Source organism: Epinephelus lanceolatus, chromosome 23 (genome assembly GCF_041903045.1).
Source record: "Epinephelus lanceolatus isolate andai-2023 chromosome 23, ASM4190304v1, whole genome shotgun sequence".
Taxonomy (NCBI): domain Eukaryota; kingdom Metazoa; phylum Chordata; class Actinopteri; order Perciformes; family Serranidae; genus Epinephelus; species Epinephelus lanceolatus.
Genome location: NC_135756.1, coordinates 18,370,876 through 18,393,834, shown reverse-complemented (window position 1 = coordinate 18,393,834; position 22,959 = coordinate 18,370,876). Strand labels below are relative to the sequence as shown.

Genomic DNA, 22,959 nt, shown 5'->3' with positions numbered 1-22,959 from the left:
GATGTCATTTTTTTACAGCATTATTTGAGGGCTAATAAGTGTATATTTTATTTAAGTTTCCCTACTACACATTTTTTTTATCCTGAGCCAAGAAAAAAACGTGTTACTTTTTGTTCCACATACAAATAACACCTGGTGTGAATGGCTGCATTGTTCTCTGAATGGTTCGAAAGAGGTCACAGGTTCATCATGCCATAACTGCTGTGTGTGCTGTCCAAGTACCCTTGAGCAACTCTGGATTGAAGTGCAGAGTTCCTGCACAGATTCAGTTTAAAAAATTCCAGACTTTAGCCAAACCATAATTTCTTTATTCGATTTGTTGTTCAGTGTGGTTTACCCGAAGTCGTGTCATCCCTGTTAACTCTGATTTTAAAGGACCAGTGTGCAGGATTTAGCAGGATCCATTTTCAGAAATGGAATATAATATTCATAAATATGTTTTTATTAATGTGTAATCTCTAAGGAAAAACCAAGTTGTGTTTACATTAGCTTAGAGTGAGCCGTTTACATCTACACAGGCATGACATCGCCATGTTTCTACAGTAACCCAGAATGGACAAACCAAACACTGGCTCTAGATAGGGCCTTTTAGGTTTTTTTTTTGTTTGTTTTGTTTTGTTTTTTTGTTACCTGAAAGCCACGGTTGATTCTACTAAATGCTTAGACGGGGAGGGGTGAGCTGACAAATGTTCAGTTAGTTTCACTCTTCAATCAAATTGAGTTATTTTTTCCTTCAAAGTTACATGTCTGTTTTTGACCATGTAACAGTAATGCCCAGTGAAAAAGACAGGAAGTAGAAGAGGTAGGAATTCTAGCAGTTTGCCTCATAGCTAATGCTAATTTACGTTAGCTACTAACCTAACCATCCAGAGTTATAGTGGTTTGCTTCATAGCTAATGCTAATTTATATTAGCTGTGTACCTAGCCATTCAGAATTTAATGGTTTGCTTCATAGCTAGTGCTAATTTATGTTAACTACTTATCTAACCATCCAGAGTTTTTGTGGTTTGCTTCACAGCTAGTGCTAATTTATGTTAACTACTTACCTAACCATCCAGAGTTTTAACTAGTTAGCCTAGCAAATAGCTTTAAGCCAGTAAGCCACAGTTTCCTATTTCCTAACCCCTAAAATTGCTAATGCCATGGTAATTTGATTTTTAAAAAGACTTGATTAACATTGATATTTGTATAGTAAGTTTTCAGTGTAGCAGACAAGTTGGTTGCTAACTTGCTACTTTGCTATCTTGCTTGGATTGTTTTGAGATAGTCTTTTGGCTCCACTCTCACCACTCAAAGTGGGGTTATATGTGCCTTAATACACTCCAGATAAAGTTTATTTTTCAAAGCAGCAAATGTCACCGCAAATAAAAGCAGTTTTAAATTAATAACAGATAAAAACATTGCATTTTTATGTAAAGCCTTGTCTGTCCTCTCTAAGCTGACACTGTCTTTTTGTCTGAAAGGTTCACATTTAGTTATACAGAACTGTAAAGTCAGGGGCATAATTCAGTTCAAACAAAGCAATATGAAGAAGAAGAGCACACACAGAAGAAACTGAAATTCACACTTGCCCTCACACTCACACTGCCTGTGTTGGCTTCCGCCCTCCTCCTTCAGATTAGGTGGCGTTGTGTGATTTTTCCAGAATTTCTCTCCCGTCTTCAGTTTCTCCGAGCTGGGAGGGTAGTAAAGAGAAGAAAAAAAAAAAGTCCTCGGGGTATCGAATACCACTTATTCAAACAGCCAGTCAGACATAGCGGCAGCTCTCGTCGACTTCTTTGACCTCGCAGCTCTGAGTAAAAACAAACGGCAATAACCCTGCAGCTGGTAGTAATTGAGTCGTGATCATCTTAATTAATTGAACAATTTCCCAGGAATTTATGGAGGGGGTAAACCCCACCGCCGCTAAATCCCTCTGCCCGTGTTCAGGGGGGTTCAAACAAATGACCTGGAGATTCCACGTCTGATTAGGTATATTAGGAGGTGAGCCTCTTGGTATGTCTACGGAAATGGTAACCTTGTAGAAGACGAGGATTACAAACCGAAATAGTAGTGATTAAAGTGACAGTTTCACATGTGTGATAGGGATTCAACTAAAGAACATTTTCATAATCTGTTAGTTGTTTTTGATTAATTAATTTATTGTCTAGTCTATTAAAAGGTCTTTTTCACTATTTCCCTAATTCCAAGTTGATCTAAATTCATGTATCCATCTTTTAATTTCTGTTTGTCAACATCAGTTAACCTCTTCTGTGTGAAATTCAAAATTTCTGATGTTAGACATCTTTAAACCCACCTCTGAACCTAATAGTTTACTTTGGTTGCACTTAACCTGTCACCAAAGTGTAGATTAAGCTTACTCACTCTGACAAGTGGGACCAAAAAATTATCTGTCCAAAATTCAGTCGTAAATTTACTTTAAAATTGTCTTGAAAATGTCTGATACCTGTGTTAGCTCCGAAAACATAATTAAAAAGGCAAAAAAACTAAGAAAATGTCGTCTCATTCACAGTTTGATTGACAGGTGATCTCCTAGAACTGAATGGCAGGAACACCACAGTAAAGTGAACTTTATGAACTTATATAGCACCCATAATTTGACGTTTTTAAGTGCTGCAGGCGCTACAGAAATACATCGATACTTCAGGAATTTTACAGCTCCCCTCTCATTTTACGTGAAGGTCCTTCAGTTCACGTGTTAATACGATCCCTGTCTCTCTCTGCTCCGACTGCGAGCCGACGTGTTAGGATGATCAGCCATCCGAGTGAGATATGTGCAGAGTTTAATATGGCGTCTCAACAGCGAACGCAGCCCCTGGTTTTCATTACAGGCGCCACTGCAGAGAGAGGGAGTCATCAGATGGCTTCTCAAAACTCTGTTCTTTTTCCAATAGGAAATACCACACACTCGCACATGAACGCACCACCACACAACCACACACACACACACACACTACGAGAGAGACAGTTTTAGAAAAAGCGACTTTCCATTTAAAGAGCTTCCCCCATTAAAGGCATTAGTCCCTGCTCAGTGGACAAAGCTTTCCCGAAAACACAACAACAAAACAACTTCATAATGGATGTTGGAATCTTACGTAACAACATAACTTTACAGTGTGTAAAAGCGGTCAGTTTGACAGCCAAAAATACTGGTTTCATCAAGGGTGCTGGCAGGTACGTGCTTGTGTGAAACCCACATCATGTTGGTGCAATAAGCCTGTAATAGTTCTCAAAAAAAAAAAAAAAAAAAAAAAAAAGTTAGACTGACTTTACACCCATAGGAAACATTGTGTGTGGTTGCAGTCACAGCAGCACAACAGCATTGATTTAGTGTCTATCTTCTACTTGCCTCAGTTTAATAATGAGTGCATATTCTATCAATACTCAAGATGCCTCGGGCTGTTGACACATGGCTGGCCTTCTATTGACTTCCACTAACAGCGGCAAAGCCCTACAACCACAGCTGTAATGGCTCTATAATCACGTTATCTGATAGCAGCAAGTGGATGAACAAATTTGAAGTGTGTGTAATTGAAGTGTAAAATGCTCGGCTTGTTTGTGTGTGGAGGAGACGGAGGAGTGCTCGTCGAGTTGTTGTTGAGATGAGAGGGGGGAAAGGAAAACAGTAGGGTTGGCCCGAGTGTTTGCAATTGTCTGGCCGTGCAGTCACACAGAGTTTATGGTTAACTTGGTGTTTAAAGGTGCGCCACAGAAGAAGAGTACTGCGTATAATGAATCTTAGAGGTCTCATAGGTTAATGGAATACTTAGTTGGCTGGATACCTACCCAGCGAAACTTCAGGATCATGCCCGGGCCACACGCTGTACACAACGCTGCCCTGCAAATATTTCACAATAAAACGCCTTGTGTTAACAAAGGGATTCTGTCCACAGAAACCTTGTCAGAGGGATTTTATTTTGAAACGGACACAGGAAATGTTGAGTTTGAAAATAAACATTTATATTTTTAATATCTGTGACTGACAGACATTGTAAGACTATTCTCGTCTGTTTTTGCTGAAAAGCTTGCGCGTCATGTGGAAAAAATAAACGAGACTCCTATTCTCAAGATAAGTGGTTCCCAACTGGTCGGTCGCAGTCCAAAAGTGGGTCACAGATCCATTCTGAATAGACCACAAGTGACTTGCAATGTCAAGTTTTCAGGAAAACAAACTTTATTTTCAAGTGCATTTCATTTCTGACGCAGGCTTTTTATTTTGAATACTGTTTCTTGCTGTGGAGTGAGTGACTAATGGACGGCTACTTGACAGAGACAAAGAACAAGATGGACGATGATGGATGATGATAGATATTCTGCAGCTGAGCAGGACTGCTCACATGAGCAGTGTGGCTGCTCATGAGGTTCCGTCACGCACACATGCTGCTCGTGCAGGCTTTGTGGCCCAGGCGTTCGGCTATGTCCACACTAATAGGTTTTTGTTTTAAAAAGCATAACTGCTGCTATTGTTAAACCTGGCTTCCACACGACTGTGGTGTTTTGGAACCCCTAAAACAAAGACTTTAAAAGGCTCTGACCCCGTTATATGTTGAAAGCCCTGGGGTTGCGTTTAAGCCTGGACAGGTGGAAACGGAGACTTCTGAAAACAATCCTTCCTGTGTGGGTTACGTTACTCCTTTCCCATTGCTGTGGTTTTTTCAGGTGATGGATAATGCTCCCAGTACCACTCTGGTGTTGAGGTATTTGCTTTCCTGATACCCCCAGTCAGCTTTCCGACACCTTTACCACGTCTTCCTTGGTCCAAACAAAGAAATCTCTGGTCTTCCTTTTCACCACCTCTGTAGTGTTCTCTGTAGTTAAGCAACGACCATAGAATAGACAATCTGCTGCGCATGCCCAGTGTAGGAAACTCCCCGTTGTGCTTGAAGAACTCTGTTTCCCAGCAGCGCTTGCTTGATCATGTGACAACATGGTGCTTTGAATTACCACTCAGTAATGCTCCAAAGAACAGAAACAGAAATAGTAACTGTTTGGAGAAGCACTGGATGTTGACTTAATGCACACGAACAAAGGACGGAGATGCAGCTAGCAGGTTTTGAGTCAGAGCACAGCAGATTTGTTTCAAAGGCAGATTTATTTCAATTCTCTAAATGACTCATAGGTGTGTGGTTTGAGCTCTGCAATGACAAGTACAAACATATTGACAATAAATCAAACATCAAGTAATATTGTGCAGCGACAAGGTGAATCAAAGTGTTAAAGAAACTAACTTAAATGACGCACGCATCATGCATGCTGTGCGAAAGAACAAAGAAAGGGAGGCAACATATGTATCGTTTCATTTCAGGAAAGTGGTTGCACCTGAGGGAGGTGGCACCGCTTGATTTATCCTCCTCGCCTTTGCTGGGTCAGGTGATCTCTTTTGGGAGAATTTAAACAGCCACCCCCAAAACCGTTATGGTTTCGATTCAGAGTCTCGAAGATAGGTGTGAGCTTAACTAGCGTGAGCAGCAGGCGTGTGGCTGGCTGCTTTGGCAACACGTGATCAAGCTAGGGCTGCTGGGAAACGGAGCTCTTAAAGTATAACAGGGAGTTTTTTACACCCAGTGTACATGATTGGTTATGTGATAGATTATGTTTTCAGGCGTGTTAGTATGGATGGAGATTACTTCTGAAACATTGCTTAAATGCTCCAGTGTACAGAGGTAGATTTCATTTTAAAATGCCGCTTTAAAATAAAAACATATCAGTGTGGATGTGGCCTCAGACAGGAAGTGTGCACCAGCCCCTCTCTCCGTGGCTCTACTTCCCCCCCTGAGAGAAACTGGAAAGACTGGTTCTTTCTTACCGGGCGGCCTCCCCTCTCTCAGCGACCAGTCAAGGGAACATGAAAATTGAGATACAGGTGGTGTGCAGCGCTTTTGTTTGGGACATGGGGGCCATGGTGCATGGAAAGCCCTCTGCAAATCTCCAAACAAAAGAGCTGCCTGTGTCGTTTTTGTCATAGACAATGATCTGTGCTTTACTGTAGCCTTGTAGTTACTGCACACCAAAAAATTTCCTTAAAGTTTTGAGGTTTTAGTTTTGAGTTGAGAGGGTTAGAGAGATGATGTCAGGGTAAGAGAGCAGCCTGCTGACCTCTCTGTAGCTCTGGGGACAGACAGAAGCCACTGCAGCAAGGAGGTTCATGCACAAAGCTGAGTGAAACAAAAAGGATGATATAAAGAAAGTTTCACACTGGCTGTGGAGTTTCCATTCTGCAGAGGCTTGCTAGCTGGTCAAACTCCATGTAACAGTATAACAGTTTAACACAGCAGTGATTTGATTTGGTTTAAGGTCTTTCAGCAGTTTCAGTGCATCATAAAATTTTTGTATAATTTGGGCAAGTCAGCCCCCACACCCTGCCAGCCCCCACGCCTACTGTCTCTCCCTGCCACAGCACCAAGGTTGACTCAAGCATTAAGCTTAGGAACACGCTCTGGCGGGTTTTATTCCAGCGTTTCCCCACAGTCCCGCCAAACTCTCCGGGCTGTCGTCCATGTTGAATCTTTGTTGACTGGTGAATCTTCCCTTCTGTATGTTTGAATCAGGAGATTTTCCAAAAGGTGTTGCACTTTCCAGATGGAGGAGCCTGTTTCTATGGAGATGTGTGCTGTGAAAGCAGTCAACACATCAGAGTTCTCTCACTGTTAGCACTCAGTGTTTTGAATAGGTGAGACATCTCGGTTTCACTGCGGCACGGTGCCGTGCTGTCTCTCTGCCTGACGTGGATGAATGAGTATAAAACTTGAGATCAGGATCAGACTAACCTGCAGTGTCATGAGAGCAAAGGCCTCACTGGGTGTGAATAGACTGCTTCTATCGTCCAGAACTTGGGGATGTTTGGTGTTTCTGATAATGGAAGGAAAAAATCAGCTTTCCAATTGGAGAATAATTAATCATCTGAATGTTTCTGCTCGGGGCTGTTACAGTCAGGGAATTTCCCATGCACTGATTAAAGGCGGCTCAACAGGGCGATATGCGGTATTACCACAATATTTGGTTGTTATTCCGATTTTAGAGCTTTGTAAATAAGCTTCATTGTTAGGTTGTTATTAAGAATATCATTGCTTTTTAAATGACAACAATGACACACTTAAATGTAGTACACAGTAAGATGATGAGGTGCTTTAAGGCGTGCAGAGTTTTCTCAGCTGAGACGCTTTGGTTGCTATGATATGGAAGTATCCACAGAAGTAAAAAAGTCCGCAAAAGGTAGAGTACCTACTCGTTCTGGATGAAGGAAAGGCTGAAACACACAGGGAGAGAAGATGGACTCAGCGGTCTGCGTGGGTTCAATATTAATATCTCCTCCTTTGTTGATGTTGTTGGCTGATCTGATGGTTGGTCTTTGTGGTATTTGTCCCGCCCCTACCCCACTCTGATTTGAAGGCAGTGTAAAAAGTGACAGTCTGGTTAAATGTCTGCGGCGCTATAGTCACCATGACAAGATATTTCCATCCACACACTGACAAGTCAAGGGAGATTTAATAAGACAGAAAACTGATGAATGATATTCAGGCCTAAATAAAATCACTACTGTCCATGTAGGCGATTATTTGTCAACTAGAAAATCTACCATGGCTTTTGCCCTGTAGATCGACTTAATTGTTTGTTTTGTCAGCTGACAGTTGCGTGGTTGCAGCAGCTGGAAGGCACATTACACTCTGGTTTTCCTAGCCCACGTCCATACTTGTTAAGCAGTGCACCGTTGCACTGCAGTGGAGCAAATCCAGTGACTAGTGGGTGCAGCCTTTTACCCAAATCTGAATTCAGCTTTCCACAACCAGAAAAGAATGGCAAACGTGCAGTGCTCAGCGTAGAATGAATGCTGGGTGCCCTGTTGCATTGCTGGCGTTTGTACAATAGTGTAAATATGCAGCGCCTTCATGAAAAACAAACCATGAACATAGCAGTTGTGGTGGTTGTTTTCCATCCCCTGCAGTTGGCTTGTTAATAGAACAGTATTGCATTATTGCAGTTATCAAGCCACCTCGAGTTTTAGCTCTGCCCATGACAGCTGCCACTGTCCTGAAGCAGTCCATGCTGTGGGTCAGTTGACTGACAGCTCCCAACAATTAAATATTAACGACACCACATCCCAAATTAAACCTACATTAGGAAACTGTCCTCAGTGTTTTCTCGCCGGCTGCTGGAAAAGTGAATCAGAAAAACTAACAGCCCTCTGGTCAGTAAGGTGTACACTGTAGCTGGAGGGGCGACTGTAACCATCGCAATGAATACTGAAAACGAGGCCTGTAGTCTGGTACATTGGAGGGAATTCCTGCCTCCCCCCTTCACTCTCTCTCTACTGCCGAGTCTCATACACAAAGAGGGCACTGTACAGGCTCTGTTTATAACTAAGCAGTCCCTGCACTGCAATTTAGGAGGCGTGCAGCTCAGGAAATTGCTGGCCTCTGCCGAGGCATGCTTTCACTGAGGGAATGGTATTCATCAGCCAAGTAATTGGCAGGTTACTTTTTTAAATACCTTGTTGGTAATTACCTTATAAACAAAATCACACATCACTAAACTGAAAGGTTGTTTGGACTTGGTGTGAAGAGCAGCAACATTGATCATACTGAGCAATTTGTTGGCATATTTGACATATGCATGCAGCATCAGCAAAAAAAACTGACAGTGTTTCGCGTTGGGTGGTAAGTTATTGCTTTACAAGCGCGTGAGAGTTTGTCATTTTTTAATACCACAGACTAATTGAGGGACTTGACTGTTTGCATATCTGGAAACATGAAACTGGCGTGCACCACTAGTCAAATACACAGTATTTTTGTCATTTATTGGAGCGATGGTCTCTGTATTTTCAGAGCAAACAACAGGATCACCCGGATCTCTGTGGAGCAGCTCAGGCCCTTCCTCGCTCTGGAAACACTCGACCTCAGCAACAACAACATCGTGGAAATAAAGGCCAGCTCCTTCCCCGCTCTGCCTCTCAAGAACCTGTGAGTGTCACCACTTCTGTTTGTGCCCAATGTGTTATTTCTGAAGAGTATAAACCAACCCCTATGTTTCTGTTGTCTCTCAGGTTCCTCAACAACAATCGTATCTCATCACTCGAGACGGGCTGCTTCACCAACCTGTCCAGCAGTCTGCAGGTTCTACGGCTCAACCGCAACCGCCTCTCCACCATCCCGGCGAAGATCTTCCAGCTGCCCAACCTGCAGCATCTGTAAGTTCCATTGTTTCTATGCTTTATGAGAGAACTATCTCAACTGTGAGAATTCATGATGTCTCATAAGACCATCTTGATACTTTTTAAACATTCTAAATAAAATTAGTCTTTTTCTGACCTTTGCCCTGACTACATACATGAGCAGGGTTTGAACAAGGTGCTTGAATTTGGCACTCAGAAATTTAAGTACTGAAATAGCAAATCAGACATTTTATTACACTAGTCGTATTTACTTGTATTAGTAAAAATGCCTCATGTGGTTCTGTTAATTGCAAGAGACTGGCTGGATCAAAAGGAATTTAAGATCGGGTTGAGATCCTTTCATTATGAAAATATTAGCGTCTAAAAACCATGTAAACCTTTAATCTTATCGTCTCTCTCCGGTTGAAATAAATATATTCTTGTGGGGCATATTTTCCCCTTGTAAAGGTAACATTGGGTGATGCTGACACAACATGCCAACAGCTGGTTCTATGCCCCTCCTTCTGCTGATTTTGCCAGAGAATCGTTTGATAATTTAACAAAATATTTAGCGCTTTGGTAGTGGTACGTTCTTATGTGAGTAGTGGTCAATTATTAGATTTTGAAACCAGTGGTTTCCAACTGGTCGCAGTCCAAAAACGATCCTGAATGGACTGCAAGCGACTCGCAAACGTGTCAGCTTTGTAAAAAACTCATTATATTTTGAAGTACAGTGAATTTCTAGCACAGAGCTATTAATTTGAAGTGCTGTTTCCTGCTGTAGAGTGAAGAATGGACAGCTACTCGACAGAGACAGCAAACTAGCTCAACAACATGGCCAAATGCAAGTTTTATGCTGAATATATTAAACTGTGTGGACCTGGAACTAATGACATAGCAGAAATCTGGACCCCGTGGCTGGACCAGATTTAACCACTGATTTAGTGACCTTCTGTAAATTGTTGGTAGTCTGCATGTGAGGTGTTTAGGGTACATCTGTAATTTGTAGCGTTTTGCATGTTTTCCCTGGTTGTGCCCTGACACTTACTGTTCTGTGTGTGTTTCAGGGAGTTGAGCAGGAACCGGGTTCGCAGGGTGGAGGGCCTGACGTTCCACGGCCTGCACGCCCTTCGCTCCTTGAAGATGCAGAGAAACGGCCTCAGCCGCCTGATGGACGGAGCCTTCTGGGGCCTCAGCAACATGGAAGTCCTGTACGTGAATTTACAAGAAATGTGCAGCACCTTTTCATGAACGGCTTAAATGTAGTATAAAGTCTCATTGTGTGTGTGTGTGTGTGTGTGTGTGTGTGGGCCTGCAGGCAGCTGGACTACAACAACCTGACAGAGGTGAGTAAGGGCTGGCTGTACGGCCTGCTGACTCTGCAGCAGCTCCACCTCGGCCACAACGCCATCAGCAGGATCCGACTTGACGCCTGGGAGTTCTGCCAGAAACTCAGCGAGCTGTGAGTCCACCTTTTTTTTCCCCTCCCTCCTCTCCCTCTTTCTCTTCTTTCCCCTCCCTCTCGTTATGCCCTCCTCACTTTCCATTCACAGCCTGAACTCCCAACACTTCTCTGTGTCGCCCTCTCCTCCCCTCTGGCACTCCCGCCTGCCCTTCCTCACACTCCAGTTCCTCCTGTCGCCAATACATACACACAGACACACAGACAAGAAGCAGCGTCTCTCATGCCCTGCCAGCGAGTGCCACTATTAAAGCACTGCCAATTTATTACACACCGCTTTGCCTCTTCTCTTTTCTGTTGTCACTTGAACCAAAACATCGGGCTCCGGAAGTGCTGCTTCTTTCTCCTGTTGGAAATTCCGTTATTAGTTGCAGTTTCTTTCATGTCAAACACTACGTTACCCACAGACTTTAGTGATTTCCCTCCCATCAACACACATTCCTGGAAGCAGATTGAATTTCCTTTGTTGTGGCTGTTGTTTACAGCAGTGGTCAGCTCAGTGTTTGCAGTGTCTGTGTGAGTGTTTTTCACAGACAGGTTGTTGTTCTATTCCCTGTTTCGCTCGCTCTTATCACATGAAGTTGAGCGTAAACAAGCCGCCCGTCGGCTGGGAGAACTCCCAGCTATCTGATTTGACCTCATCTGAGTTTACTTAAAAACTGGCTTCTCTGAATTATTTGTTTCACAACTTCTTATTTTTTGCAAAAAGTTATAAGAAGAAATCACTTTTTTTACTGCTTATATGTAACTTAGTTACTGACTGTTATCCTGTTTTGTTGTGTGTCCTACAGCAACCTCTCCTCCAACCATCTGTCCAGACTGGAGGAATCCAGCTTCGTTGGCCTCAGCCTGTTGGACGAGCTCCACATCGGAAACAACCGCGTGAGCTTCATTGCAGATGGAGCTTTTCGGGGCCTCTCCAACCTGCAGATGCTGTGAGTTGAATTTTAAAGCTTAATACAAAGCACTGTGCAGAGGGTTTCCTTGTGTTGTTCTTTGCTTTGTGTGTGAATCTTATCTGACTTGTATTATCGATATGAAATGAAATACTGAATGTAATTCCCTCTATCAGAAAGATATGGAACCAGAAATTTGATCTCAACACCACAATGAGTTTCCTCTAATTCTGTACAGATTAAACAAAGGAAATATAACATATTACTGAGCTTTAGAGGCTTGGTAGGCTGATTGTTATTTTAACTATTTTGCAGATCTAGACTAGCAGCTAGCTTGTCGGTCTTGTCCATAGACTGTAGAAAATAATGGACGTGGCCACCGTGTTGTCACCCGTTGGTTTGTGGGTTACCAGCTAATACCAGCTGCTAGCTTTGTTAGCATGCTACATTTAAAGCTATGGTTAGCTTAATTTTTGGGAGTAAAAAATAGGCTTAAACCATGAATATAAAATTTACTTATCCTAAAAACTTCTTAAGTGGGATTTATACTTGTACGGCAGACCCTATGCCATAGCCTTCGCACGTGGCTTACACCTTTGTCAGCATTTGTACTTGTGCGGTGGTGTGTCTGTATCACTCTGCAGTTACACTTCCAAAACACTAGTTGGCGTAGGGTTTCTGTGAAGTGCTGTCAAGTTTAGTTGATTCAAAACACACTTTAAACACATATTAAACATGGCTTAATAGCGACAAGTTCAAACACAAGTACATAAATCGGCTTCACTATAACTCGCAGCATTTACAGACAAACACTTGTCTTTATCTGGACACATTTTCCCCACAAATACAACATGCTAATGTTTTTAGCACAAACCTATGGCATTTTACATTGTATAAATTAGCCTAGCAGCTAGCAGACTTTTCCTCTTCTCGTATGAAACCAGGGACAACAGCAACATTAAACAATGTTACAAAATTCAGCTCCATTACAACTCACAAGGTTCACCATCAAAAAACTGTCTTACACTAAACACGGTTTCCAAACAAATATAACATGCTAAGGTTATCAGCACAAGCCTATGGCATTTTACATTACAAAGTATTCCTAAAAAGTATTTCTCAAAGTAGATAGTTTGTGTGATTAAGTGTTTCAGCTAACAGTCATGTTAAATATAAGTACAAGTCCCTATAAACAGTGAGTACTTGACATGCTGCCCTGTTGCCCCTCCCACCCTGTTTAAACCCCCGTCCACCATCAATCCTCTGCCTGAGTGGAAATATCCTGCCTGATTTGTTTTGGGGATGTAAAATAGATTACTGTGTTGAGGTCTCTCCACACACATAAAAAAACCTCCGAGAGGCACAACCCCCGACCTCAATAACCCCCCTCATCTCTCCCCTTCCTCCGCCTGACCCCCCTCACCCACACCCACATCCACCCATCCCCCCCCTTTCCCACAGAAAGACTCCGTAACATTTCCCTTGGTTGGGAACTTTTAACTGGAACCAAATGTGGGCTGTGCTGCTGAGGTCACCGTAGGGCAGGTGTGCAGCTAGGTGGACATGGGTTGCTTCAGGGCTTCAAATCCACCACCCCCCTTCCATACACACTCACAGATACACACGCACACACCCTTCCTCAATCTCAATCAGCCATAACCAGGCATGTCGAGGAGGAAAATAACTGTTTGAAAGCATTAGTGCAGCTGAGGGATCAAAGGACGTAATTTCTCTGGGAAATTCTTGGCTTTTAGTGATTTAGTACTCCAATGCCATGTATTAAGTTGTTTGGTGTATTTTTCTCTCTGTGGATGGCAGGTATAATGTGTCCACGTTTTTCAGCAGTTACAGTTTGAGTTTGATAGCTGAAAATGTTTCAGTTTTGGTGTCATTACCTCAAAATCAAAGTGCAAGAGCTGTCTTTCTAAAGCCACTCTACTTTGCCCTGATTTTAAAATACAAAGAGAAATCCATTAGAGTAGAGGCAGAGAGGCAAATTTCTGTACCCACAGCAGTGGCAATAAAGGTTGTACGTTTTAATTGAGTAAAAACGTACATTATAAGTAGGCTTGGAGATTTAGGCAACACTCAATTAAAACAGTGCGCACTAAACAAACTGGTTCTTACATAAGGATGAATATTTACACATACAGTTTGTCGGATGTGACTGTTAGGGCTATAACGATATTTTTGACCAAATACCTTGATATTGAGCAACAATATTGTAGGGTTGACTATTGGTGCTTTCACAAAATACTTACACAATGAGATTTTTGATGATCATCAATAATATGGATATAATGACTAAACCAGAAGTTTGCTAAGTTCTGAAAATTACATCATTTTACTGTAATGCAGTTACACAATATAACAATGTCCAGAAAAAAAAAACCCCAAAAAACATTATCTACTGTTAAATCACAATGTCAATTTAATATGGATATATTGCCCAGCGCTAACACCCGCTAAGGTCTGTTTTTTAATGCAATTGGAATGGTTTTAATCAGCATTCACACCTGGGTCAAATGACTTTGCAGCAGTCACAGGTATTTAGCGCCTCCGGCTCCAATCAGCACACCTGGGGGAATGAGCTAATTTTAGCCCCTTAGCCGGCAAGTCGCAATGATGCGCCATCACAAAACACTGTTTGTCTTCGCCCAAGCAGCACTCAAACATCATTCCAAATCAGTCTGCACCAAGTTTGAAATACTGACTGAGTAAATAAAAGATGAAAAGAAGTAACTACCGTAAAGTTTTTTTTTTCTCCGTGCAGCTGTCTAATAGTGCTGTCTACTGTTTACCTGTTCTTCGATCCTGTCCGTAACGTCGACGTGACACACCTGGACCAAAAAAAAAAAAAAAAAAACCACATAGAAAGGGAAAGGACTCTATAGCCTATTTTTTAGCAAGTTTACCCATGTTTTAAAAACCCACGTGCACACTCTAATGTTGGTGGAAACAGGGTTTAACTGAACCAACTAGCAAAACTTGCATTAGCTTGCATGTTCTGTAACACATTAATGTTGAAAAGTAAAACAGCTAATGGAATATGGTTGACATATCTTTACTGTTGATAAAATGCTGTTTAGTAATGATGGAAACTGCGAATAGACCAAAAAAACATTAGCTAAAACACCAACAATGCTAGGTAAGCTAGCTAAATCGAATTTGCACATATATGGAGAAATATGTGTTTCAGAGTTAGTGGAAGAAATGATCTGGCCATTTGGTCAAACAATATTGGCGTAACATTTTGTTAATAGGTATATTATTATGTCATTTAAAAAATTAACCGTCTACTTTTTAAACTAATATTAGCTTAGCTGGTTCCGTTAGCTACAGAAAGTAGTTAAAAAGTGTTATTATTAGGCGAAGTTTAAACACACAGCTTTGTTTCTGACTAAGGAGCAATTAATGCTCTTTAGGTTTTAATGATTAGACTTCACTAAAAGTAGGGGATATACAGAAAAAACACGACTCCTTTTCACATACGAGCCATTAGACTGTGTTAACTATCTCAGATTGATTATATATTTAATGGTGAATAGAGGATCTTTAGTAACACTTCCTTTGAGGCTAACTCATACATATTTGAGTTGCATGCAGAGTATATTTATCCTCTCAAACAAAGTTTAAAATGCAGCACACATGTTATATTGCAGCATTTCCTTGTAAAACTTCCTTTTCTACACAACACAGAAAAGCCATGGCAGACTTTTAAAAGTGCCGCAGAGGCCAGGAAGGAACTTCCTGTCAGGCATGGAGCCGCTTTGAATATAATTTTAAAGTCTCAAACATTTTCCCCCCTCACACGAAATGTAAAGCCGCATAGAGTTTTATTAACATCGCAAGTGCAGTTGTTTTCTGGGTGTGGATTTTTTACAATGTGGTCTCTCTTTGTTTCTGAAAGGGATCTCCAAAATAATGAAATATCCTGGACCATTGAAGACATGAATGGCCCTTTCTCTGCACTGGACAAGCTGAAAAAACTGTGAGTTCATGATTAACGTGACAAGATGTTTCACCCCGGACTGTGTGACTTTATGAACAAAATAAGGCTGAGGTTTGAAATTGATTAGATCTTTGTCGTTTACCCAGATTTCTGCAGGGGAACCAGATCCGCTCAGTGACCAAGAAGTCTTTCTCTGGCCTGGACGCGCTGCAGCACCTGTGAGTTGGCCTCGTGTTTCACTGATTGTTTCCAAAAGTCCAAGCTGTAAACTAACCATTGTGAATCACACTGAGACACAGAGGCTGTTTGTTAGAGCCGTACACCCAAACTGTCTTCTCTGTTCCTCTGCTTTGATGTGGAATCAAGAAAAAAACTCAGCCATTAGTATCTTTACATGTGTGCCAGACTATATCGATCACCAAGGCAAGTGCAGGGAACTCTGTCTCTGTGTGTGTGTGACTGTGAGTGTGTGTGAGTGTACAACAGCTGCATTTGATTCTAATTAGAGTTTTTTCCCAGCCGTTGCCAGAGCTCAAAGCAGCCCAGAGTTGGGCCTCTCTTGATTAACACAGCAAACTGCTGCCCAAAGTTTTATTGTTCTGGAGCCCAGACCTTTTTTTTCTCCCTCTCTCTCGATTGAAGTTTTTGTAGCCTTGACTCTATACGGCTGATGCCGGCAGAAAAAGCTGCCATCTTTCCGTGAGGATCTTACTAGTCCTAATTCCTTTTCTCTTCTCTCCACAGAGATTTGAGCAATAACGCCATCATGTCCATCCAAGCGAACGCCTTCTCTCAGATGAAGAACATGCAGGAGCTGTAAGTATGAGCATGTTTCAGGACAGCTTCGGTTAGTGGTTCAGTGTTGATGTGGGACAGAGCACCAGGTGAAACTCATTATAGTCTGCTGGGAAAGTCAGCACCAAACAGCGTCTGCTTCAGTGTTAATAACGGGTTCACAGGTTCCTTCTTCTCCTTCTACTAAAGAATAGTTTCTAGTTAAGAGCCAGGCAACAGATTTTTTTTTTAATTTTACTCCAACTATTGCGAATTTAAGTTAAGAAATGTAACTTTTCCCCATTAAAATGTCTCAAAACGACTACACCAACGTTGTATTGAGTTATGTGCTGACATTATCCCAAATGTTTCCAACAATGTTCAAACCCAGAGAAATCTGCAAATTTAATTAGGGACACAGTCCATGTCATTCAGTCACTGTTACCCGTCAGTGGCGTCATCCCTCTTTGTGTTGTCTGCCAGACGCTGTCATGAATTGACTTTTTATCCAGTTTTAAGCCACATTTTTACGCTACGCTTTTGGTCCTTCTTAGCGCTATCTTTTAAACAAACGAAGGACATTTGGATCTTAAGTTATTAGAGAAACAAGCAGAACAATTGTTAGCAGCAGCTCGGCTCCAGCCCCTGGCATGCCGAACAGTGTTGGAGAAACACATGATTTTTAACGAGAAACTGCTTTATTCAGTGCTTTCACTGGTTTAAATCATCAAGTCCAACTTCTGCGGAGATTTAGGCTCCTGGTAAAAATCTTCTTAAGATCTGGATCTTGAGCTATAAGAGAAAAAAGGTGAGCACACATTAGGAGGAGCTGAGCTAGCAGCCGCTTCTCAATGAGCCAAACAGCATAGAAAAAACACAGATTTTTAAAGTGAAATTACTTTATTCAGTGCTTTTACTGGTTTTTATCACCTGGTCCATTTGTTTTGGAGAGGAAGAGACATCTTCGGATAATTCGGTTCCCAGTTAAAATCTCCTAAACAATAAATATAGAAGGAATCCTAAACCTGATGTTGCACTGTTTAAACCTTCTTCTGTAGATTTCACTGTTGTTGTCATTCTGGTTTTAACTTCTTGAGATCCAAATCACAGAAAACCATCCATTTACAGTGACATTATTGCATTGTGAATAAAGCTTTTGTGGTATCTTCTCCCTTGGCAGCCGTCTGAACACCTCCAGCCTCCTGTGCGACTGCCAGCTGAAGTGGCTTCCCGTCTGGGTGGCAGAGCAAACCTTCCTGCCCTGCGTCAATGCCAGCTGCGCCCACCCGCAGATGCTGAAGGGAAGGAGCGTGTTCGCCGTCAGCCAGGAGGAGTTTGTGTGTGGTAAGTGATGCATTCACTTGGTGTAACACCTTCACACACACACACACACACACACACACACACACACACACTGGTTTTCCATTTACGAGCCGACCCAGATTGTTGAGTATTTTCCTCCCTCACTTCGGGACAAGCTAATGAGTCTCATGAAGAGAACGTTATGGAAATGTACCAGGTTACATTTTCAGCTTTCCTGGTTACCATCATAGAGAATTACTGAAGAAATATTGCAGCTGATCAGTTCATCTGCCAACAAAATGCCAAAAAAGTTGGCCAGACATTGCTAAATAGCTACTTCCTGACCTAAACACGTAGACACTTTTACACAGAAACTTCAAATTCGCCCTTTTCATTTCCTCCCAGATGACTTCCCAAAGCCTCAAATCACCGTGCAGCCGGAGACCCAGTCGGCCCTAAAGGGCACCAACGTGACGTTTGTCTGCTCGGCGGCCAGCTCCAGCGACTCACCCATGACCTTCGCCTGGAAGAAAGACAATGAGGTCCTGAACGATGCGGAGATCCACAACCAGGCCCACCTGCGGGTGCAGGGAGGAACAGGAGGCGAGACGGAGGTGACAGAATACACAACCACCCTGCAGCTACGTAATGTGGAATTCTCCAGCGAGGGAAAGTACCAGTGTGTCATCTCCAACCACTTTGGCTCGTCCTACTCCACCAAGGCCAGACTCACTGTCAACAGTAAGTTTGGGATGGGAGTATTGTTTGGCATGTGCTCCCCAAAATGTCCGTCAAAGTCTCAAAGAATTCTAATTAAATATCGTTTTCTCATTTCCAGTGCTCCCTTCCTTCACCAAAATGCCAATGGACCTGAGTATCCGTGCTGGAGCAACAGCCAGGCTGGAGTGTGCTGCCGTTGGTCACCCCTCGCCTCAGATTGCCTGGCAGAAGGACGGAGGCACCGACTTCCCTGCCGCCCGTGAACGCCGTATGCATGTCATGCCGGAGGATGATGTGTTTTTCATAGTGGATGTCAAGACTGAGGACATCGGCGTTTATAGCTGCACGGCTCAGAACACAGCTGGAGCTATTTCTGCTAATGCTACGCTAACTGTTCTAGGTGAGTAACTTACGTTGAAAGGAAGGATAGAAGCATGTACACTGATGATTCACTCTAACCTTGTTGGTTTCTTGTCACGCTAACTTATTCTACTGCTGTCGTCCTTCTTTCAGAAACACCCTCCTTCTTGCGGCCCCTCATGGATCGCACAGTGGCCAAGGGTGAAACCGCCGTCCTCCAGTGCATCGCTGGCGGCAGCCCTCCCCCGAGGCTAAACTGGACCAAAGACGACAGCCCGCTGGTAGTGACTGAGCGTCACTTCTTCGCAGCTGCCAACCAGCTCCTCATCATCGTTGACGCCGCAGAGGCTGACGCGGGGAAGTACACCTGCGAGATGTCCAACGCGCTGGGGACGGAGAGGGGTAACGTTCGGCTGGCGGTCATACCAAATCCCAACTGCGACTCAGGAGTGCAGGGCGGCGTGGGAGTCGGCATGGTGGGCGGGGCAGGATCAGACGATGATGGGTGGACCACCGTGGGAATCGTCATCATAGCTGTGGTGTGCTGTGTGGTGGGCACGTCACTGGTTTGGGTGGTCATCATCTACCACACCCGACGACGCAATGAGGACTGCAGCGTCACCAACACAGGTGGGTTTAAGTGGTTCCCTGAATCATAAAAGTATCACAGTCTGTGGACAATAAAATGGAAGTTAATGATATCACTCCATGTCCTTGTGCTGCAGATGAGACCAACCTCCCTGCCGACATCCCCAGCTACCTGTCCTCCCAGGGCACACTCGCTGACCGACAGGACGGCTACATCCCATCAGAGAGCGGCAGCAGCCATCAGTATATGGCTTCGTCAATTAGTGGCTTCTACTTGCAGCCGAAAGACATGAACGGTAAAACATCGTCCCCTTTTCTTTATCCTAAGGTTGAATCCCTCTTCATTGTCAGGTTTTCTTACATGATACTGTTCCTGCACCCGTACAGGTTTTTGTCAGCTGGATACAGGAAGTGAAGCAGACATGGAGGCAGCCATCGATCCTCTGCTCTGCCACTATCAAGGTCCAATCAGCTCGCTGCTTCGCCGAGACAACATGTACCCCACTGACCCATCAGAAGTCTTGACAGGTCTGTACAAATTTTCCATCAAATAGAAAATGTCTTGATAAACTTGTGCAGTGTCCGAATTTTCCTGATTTACAGTTTTTCTCACTTTTTAAAGGAATTAATCATTTCCTTTTCCTCTTTTTTTACCCTCAGGCTGTTCCATGGACCAAAGGCCCGTCTGCATTGACTCCTACAGCGGTAACCTGACCAGCTCTAAAATGAGGGACTACTTAATGTCGGAGCATTTTGACCTCTGCTCCTCATCTGTCCTGATGCAGCTCCCTAACGCCAGCCTCCATCACGGCCTCTCTCACCAGCAAAACGGCCGCCGATCATCCGTGGAGGAAGTAGAAGCCAACGACTACGGGAGAACTCATGAGTGTCTTCCCCCCTCCGCCACCTTCATGGGTACGTCTTAAGTCGGCAAGTTTTCTAAAGTTTCACGGATTTTATTTATACAATGGTCTGACTTCTTTTTCTTCTTCTCGCTCAGGAACATTTGGGAAAGCCCCCTGGCGGCCTCACAAGGACCTGTACACAGGCTTCGGCCCGCCGTCAGTGACGCATAATGGAATAACTCTGCACGAGAATCCTTACGCTGCTCCAGACGCCGAATCAGACCTCGAGGAGAACAGTTTCACTAAGGACTCGTCGTCAGAGCAGAGCAACAGCGTATACGAACAGCCGTTTGACAGCAGCAGGACAGATGCCATCCCGCAGCGCAGGACGAGCACTTAGCTCAGAGACTCTAGTTTTTCATGAAGAGGACGACCAAAAAAATAAATTTCTACCTCACTGAATGGACACTTTTGCAATAAAGGACTCCTCAAATGTGCAACGAGTGAATGTAAAGGACAATTTGATGTTCCTGGAGAAAAGTGAAAGGAGCATATTAGCAGCTGTCCTTCGAGGACACCGCTTCAGTTAAATAATATAGATGAGTATATACATTTTTTATATAAAGTTTATTATATTTTGTAAATTGTATATAAACAGATTCCATTATTTTTGCTTACCTTTTGTCTATGAGTATTTTGCAGCCCTGCCTATTCAGTTATTCCAGCTTTGAATGAAGCAATGTTTTGCACATGTGTAAACAATAAAAAACACCTTAATGTGTGCTGCTACATTCACTCCAGAGTCCTCACTGAGTTTTTATCATGCAGGATATGAGGTAGAGATTTAGAGGACGTGGTGCTGGCGGGTGCTAAGCGCTGGCCTTCCAGAGCAGAACCACAGACCGCCAAGGACGCCTCAGGTCTGTCATCAGTCAGCCCCCCCACCGAGAGAGAGACGGAGACAGAGAGGATGTTTAACCGTTTGTTATCACAATCTGATTCCACGTATGGCTCAGTAGTAATCACAAAAAACAGTTTATCAACTCTCAGCAGAATCATGTGGGACGAATTTACTGTTGTCCAAACTAATGATCCGCAGCAACATGAAGGCTTTGATCTGATGTTGTTTTAATAAATACCAGAAAATATCCTTAATAACATCCTGACAGTGGTATCAAACCTACGGCCACACACTGTACGGCTGTCACTACTGATGCTACAGATCCTACTGTCACTACTATTGCAGCAGCTATTACCTCTTATTACAGGGACAGTTCACCCCAAAATCACAAATCCATATTTTTCCTCTAACCCACAGTGCTATTTATCAGTGTAGATTGTTTTGGTGTGAGTTTCCAAGATATCGGCCATAGAGATGTCTGCCTTCTCTCAAATATAATGGAAGTAGACAGCTCTCAGCTTGTGGTGCTCAAAGCTCCAAAGGGAACTGCCCATTGGTCTGACAGCCCATTGGTTCGACATTCCATTGTTCCGACCATATTAAACCCATTGTTCCGAAGTCCGTTCCGAAATCATCATGATGCCCTGTGGTTAAGGTCTGGTTAGGTTTAGGCACAAAAAACACTTGGTTAGGGTTAGGAAAAGATCATGGTGTGGGTTAAAATGAAAAAGAAAGTGACAAACACATAAGCCGTGAGCCTGCTCTGCCTCAAGCATTTCCCAGCTGACCCAGAGCCGGTCGCGGCGCACCATACGCCCGCTGCGAGCCGTTCAGCACCGCGGACAGTCGGACTAATGGGATGTCGAACCAATGGGCTGTCGGACCAATGACATGGACCCGCTCCAAATAATGTATATTACAACCATTAAAAATACTACAACGATGAGTAGTTGCCATTGGTCTACACTGTCGTCTACAAATAGGACTAACCTCTCTACTGCTGCAGCTGCTGCTGCTGCTATCAGAAGCAGTGATATTTGTAGTAGCTGAGAGAGTAGGAGTGTTAGTAGCAGAGGTGTGGACCCAAGTCAGTCTTGAGTCACAAATTTGATGACTTAAGACTCGACAAAATCAAAAAGACTCGCAACTTGACTTGGATTTGAACACCAATGACTTGTGACTTCACTTGAATTTGAGTCTGTTGACTTGAAAATACTTGAAACCTTCCCCCGAGCCCAAAGATTGAAAAGTATGTTATTTAAAAAGTTTTCCTTCATTTGCTGAATTAACTAACAATTACGCCATTCATTCCCAACAAGCTGACACATAATTCCTCAATTTACTTTGTTTGAACCAATCCGACAGAGTCCAGCCGAGTTGCCGGGGAGAACCATGAAAAACTACAGTTACTGAATGCCAGATAAAAAAAAGGATACCAATGATAATTTCATTCATGTACAAAAACTACACAGTGGTCAACAAAAAAGGAATTGCGGAATGTAAAATGTGCAGGTCGAAAATGCAAGAGACGCAACAACTTCCAACAAACTTTCAAACTTTTAACAAATAAGTACAGATATTTTAAAAGCAGTCTTGATTCCTGTAAATTTAATTTATTATGACTCTGATTTAGGGTTTGGGACTTGCCAGTCTTTACTTCTGGCTTAAGTGCAAAGACTTGAGTCTTACTTGGTGACTTGGTCCTACCTATGGTTTGTAATGACAGTGGTATTGGCAGCACTAGTTGTAGTAGTAGTACCTGCAGTGGCAATAGTATGATACACTGCAAACTTTCAAGACTGCCTTAGATACCCACATATAATTTGAAACTCCTGCAGCGAGCCATGATTCACCACCACTGTCAATACAACTGCTGCAACTACTGTCATTAATAATGAGGATTAATAACGATGCTTATAATTAAACACCACTTATAATAATTACATGTCATTTATATTAAACCCACAACTTGCTGTTAGAACAGTGTGGCACAATGTAGTTTAGCCCAAAC

General features: G+C 43.0%; 1 protein-coding gene across 1 annotated transcript in view; it reads left to right on the top strand.

Annotated features, from left to right (window-relative positions):
* The window catches only part of lrig3 (leucine-rich repeats and immunoglobulin-like domains 3), a 28,871-nt gene extending 8,029 nt beyond the window's left edge, over positions 1-20,842 (top strand). Inside the window, exons 4-19 of the mRNA XM_033615045.2 lie at positions 8,823-8,957; positions 9,041-9,184; positions 10,216-10,359; positions 10,467-10,610; positions 11,402-11,545; positions 15,417-15,497; positions 15,605-15,676; positions 16,203-16,274; positions 17,413-17,576; positions 17,940-18,275; positions 18,373-18,654; positions 18,768-19,244; positions 19,340-19,498; positions 19,590-19,730; positions 19,863-20,117; positions 20,203-20,842. Coding sequence (XP_033470936.2) covers positions 8,823-8,957; positions 9,041-9,184; positions 10,216-10,359; positions 10,467-10,610; positions 11,402-11,545; positions 15,417-15,497; positions 15,605-15,676; positions 16,203-16,274; positions 17,413-17,576; positions 17,940-18,275; positions 18,373-18,654; positions 18,768-19,244; positions 19,340-19,498; positions 19,590-19,730; positions 19,863-20,117; positions 20,203-20,447 — 2,995 coding nt within the window. The 3' untranslated portion in view covers positions 20,448-20,842. The remainder of the gene's footprint in view (positions 1-8,822; positions 8,958-9,040; positions 9,185-10,215; positions 10,360-10,466; positions 10,611-11,401; positions 11,546-15,416; positions 15,498-15,604; positions 15,677-16,202; positions 16,275-17,412; positions 17,577-17,939; positions 18,276-18,372; positions 18,655-18,767; positions 19,245-19,339; positions 19,499-19,589; positions 19,731-19,862; positions 20,118-20,202) is intronic.
* Positions 20,843-22,959: the final 2,117 nt, after the last annotated feature.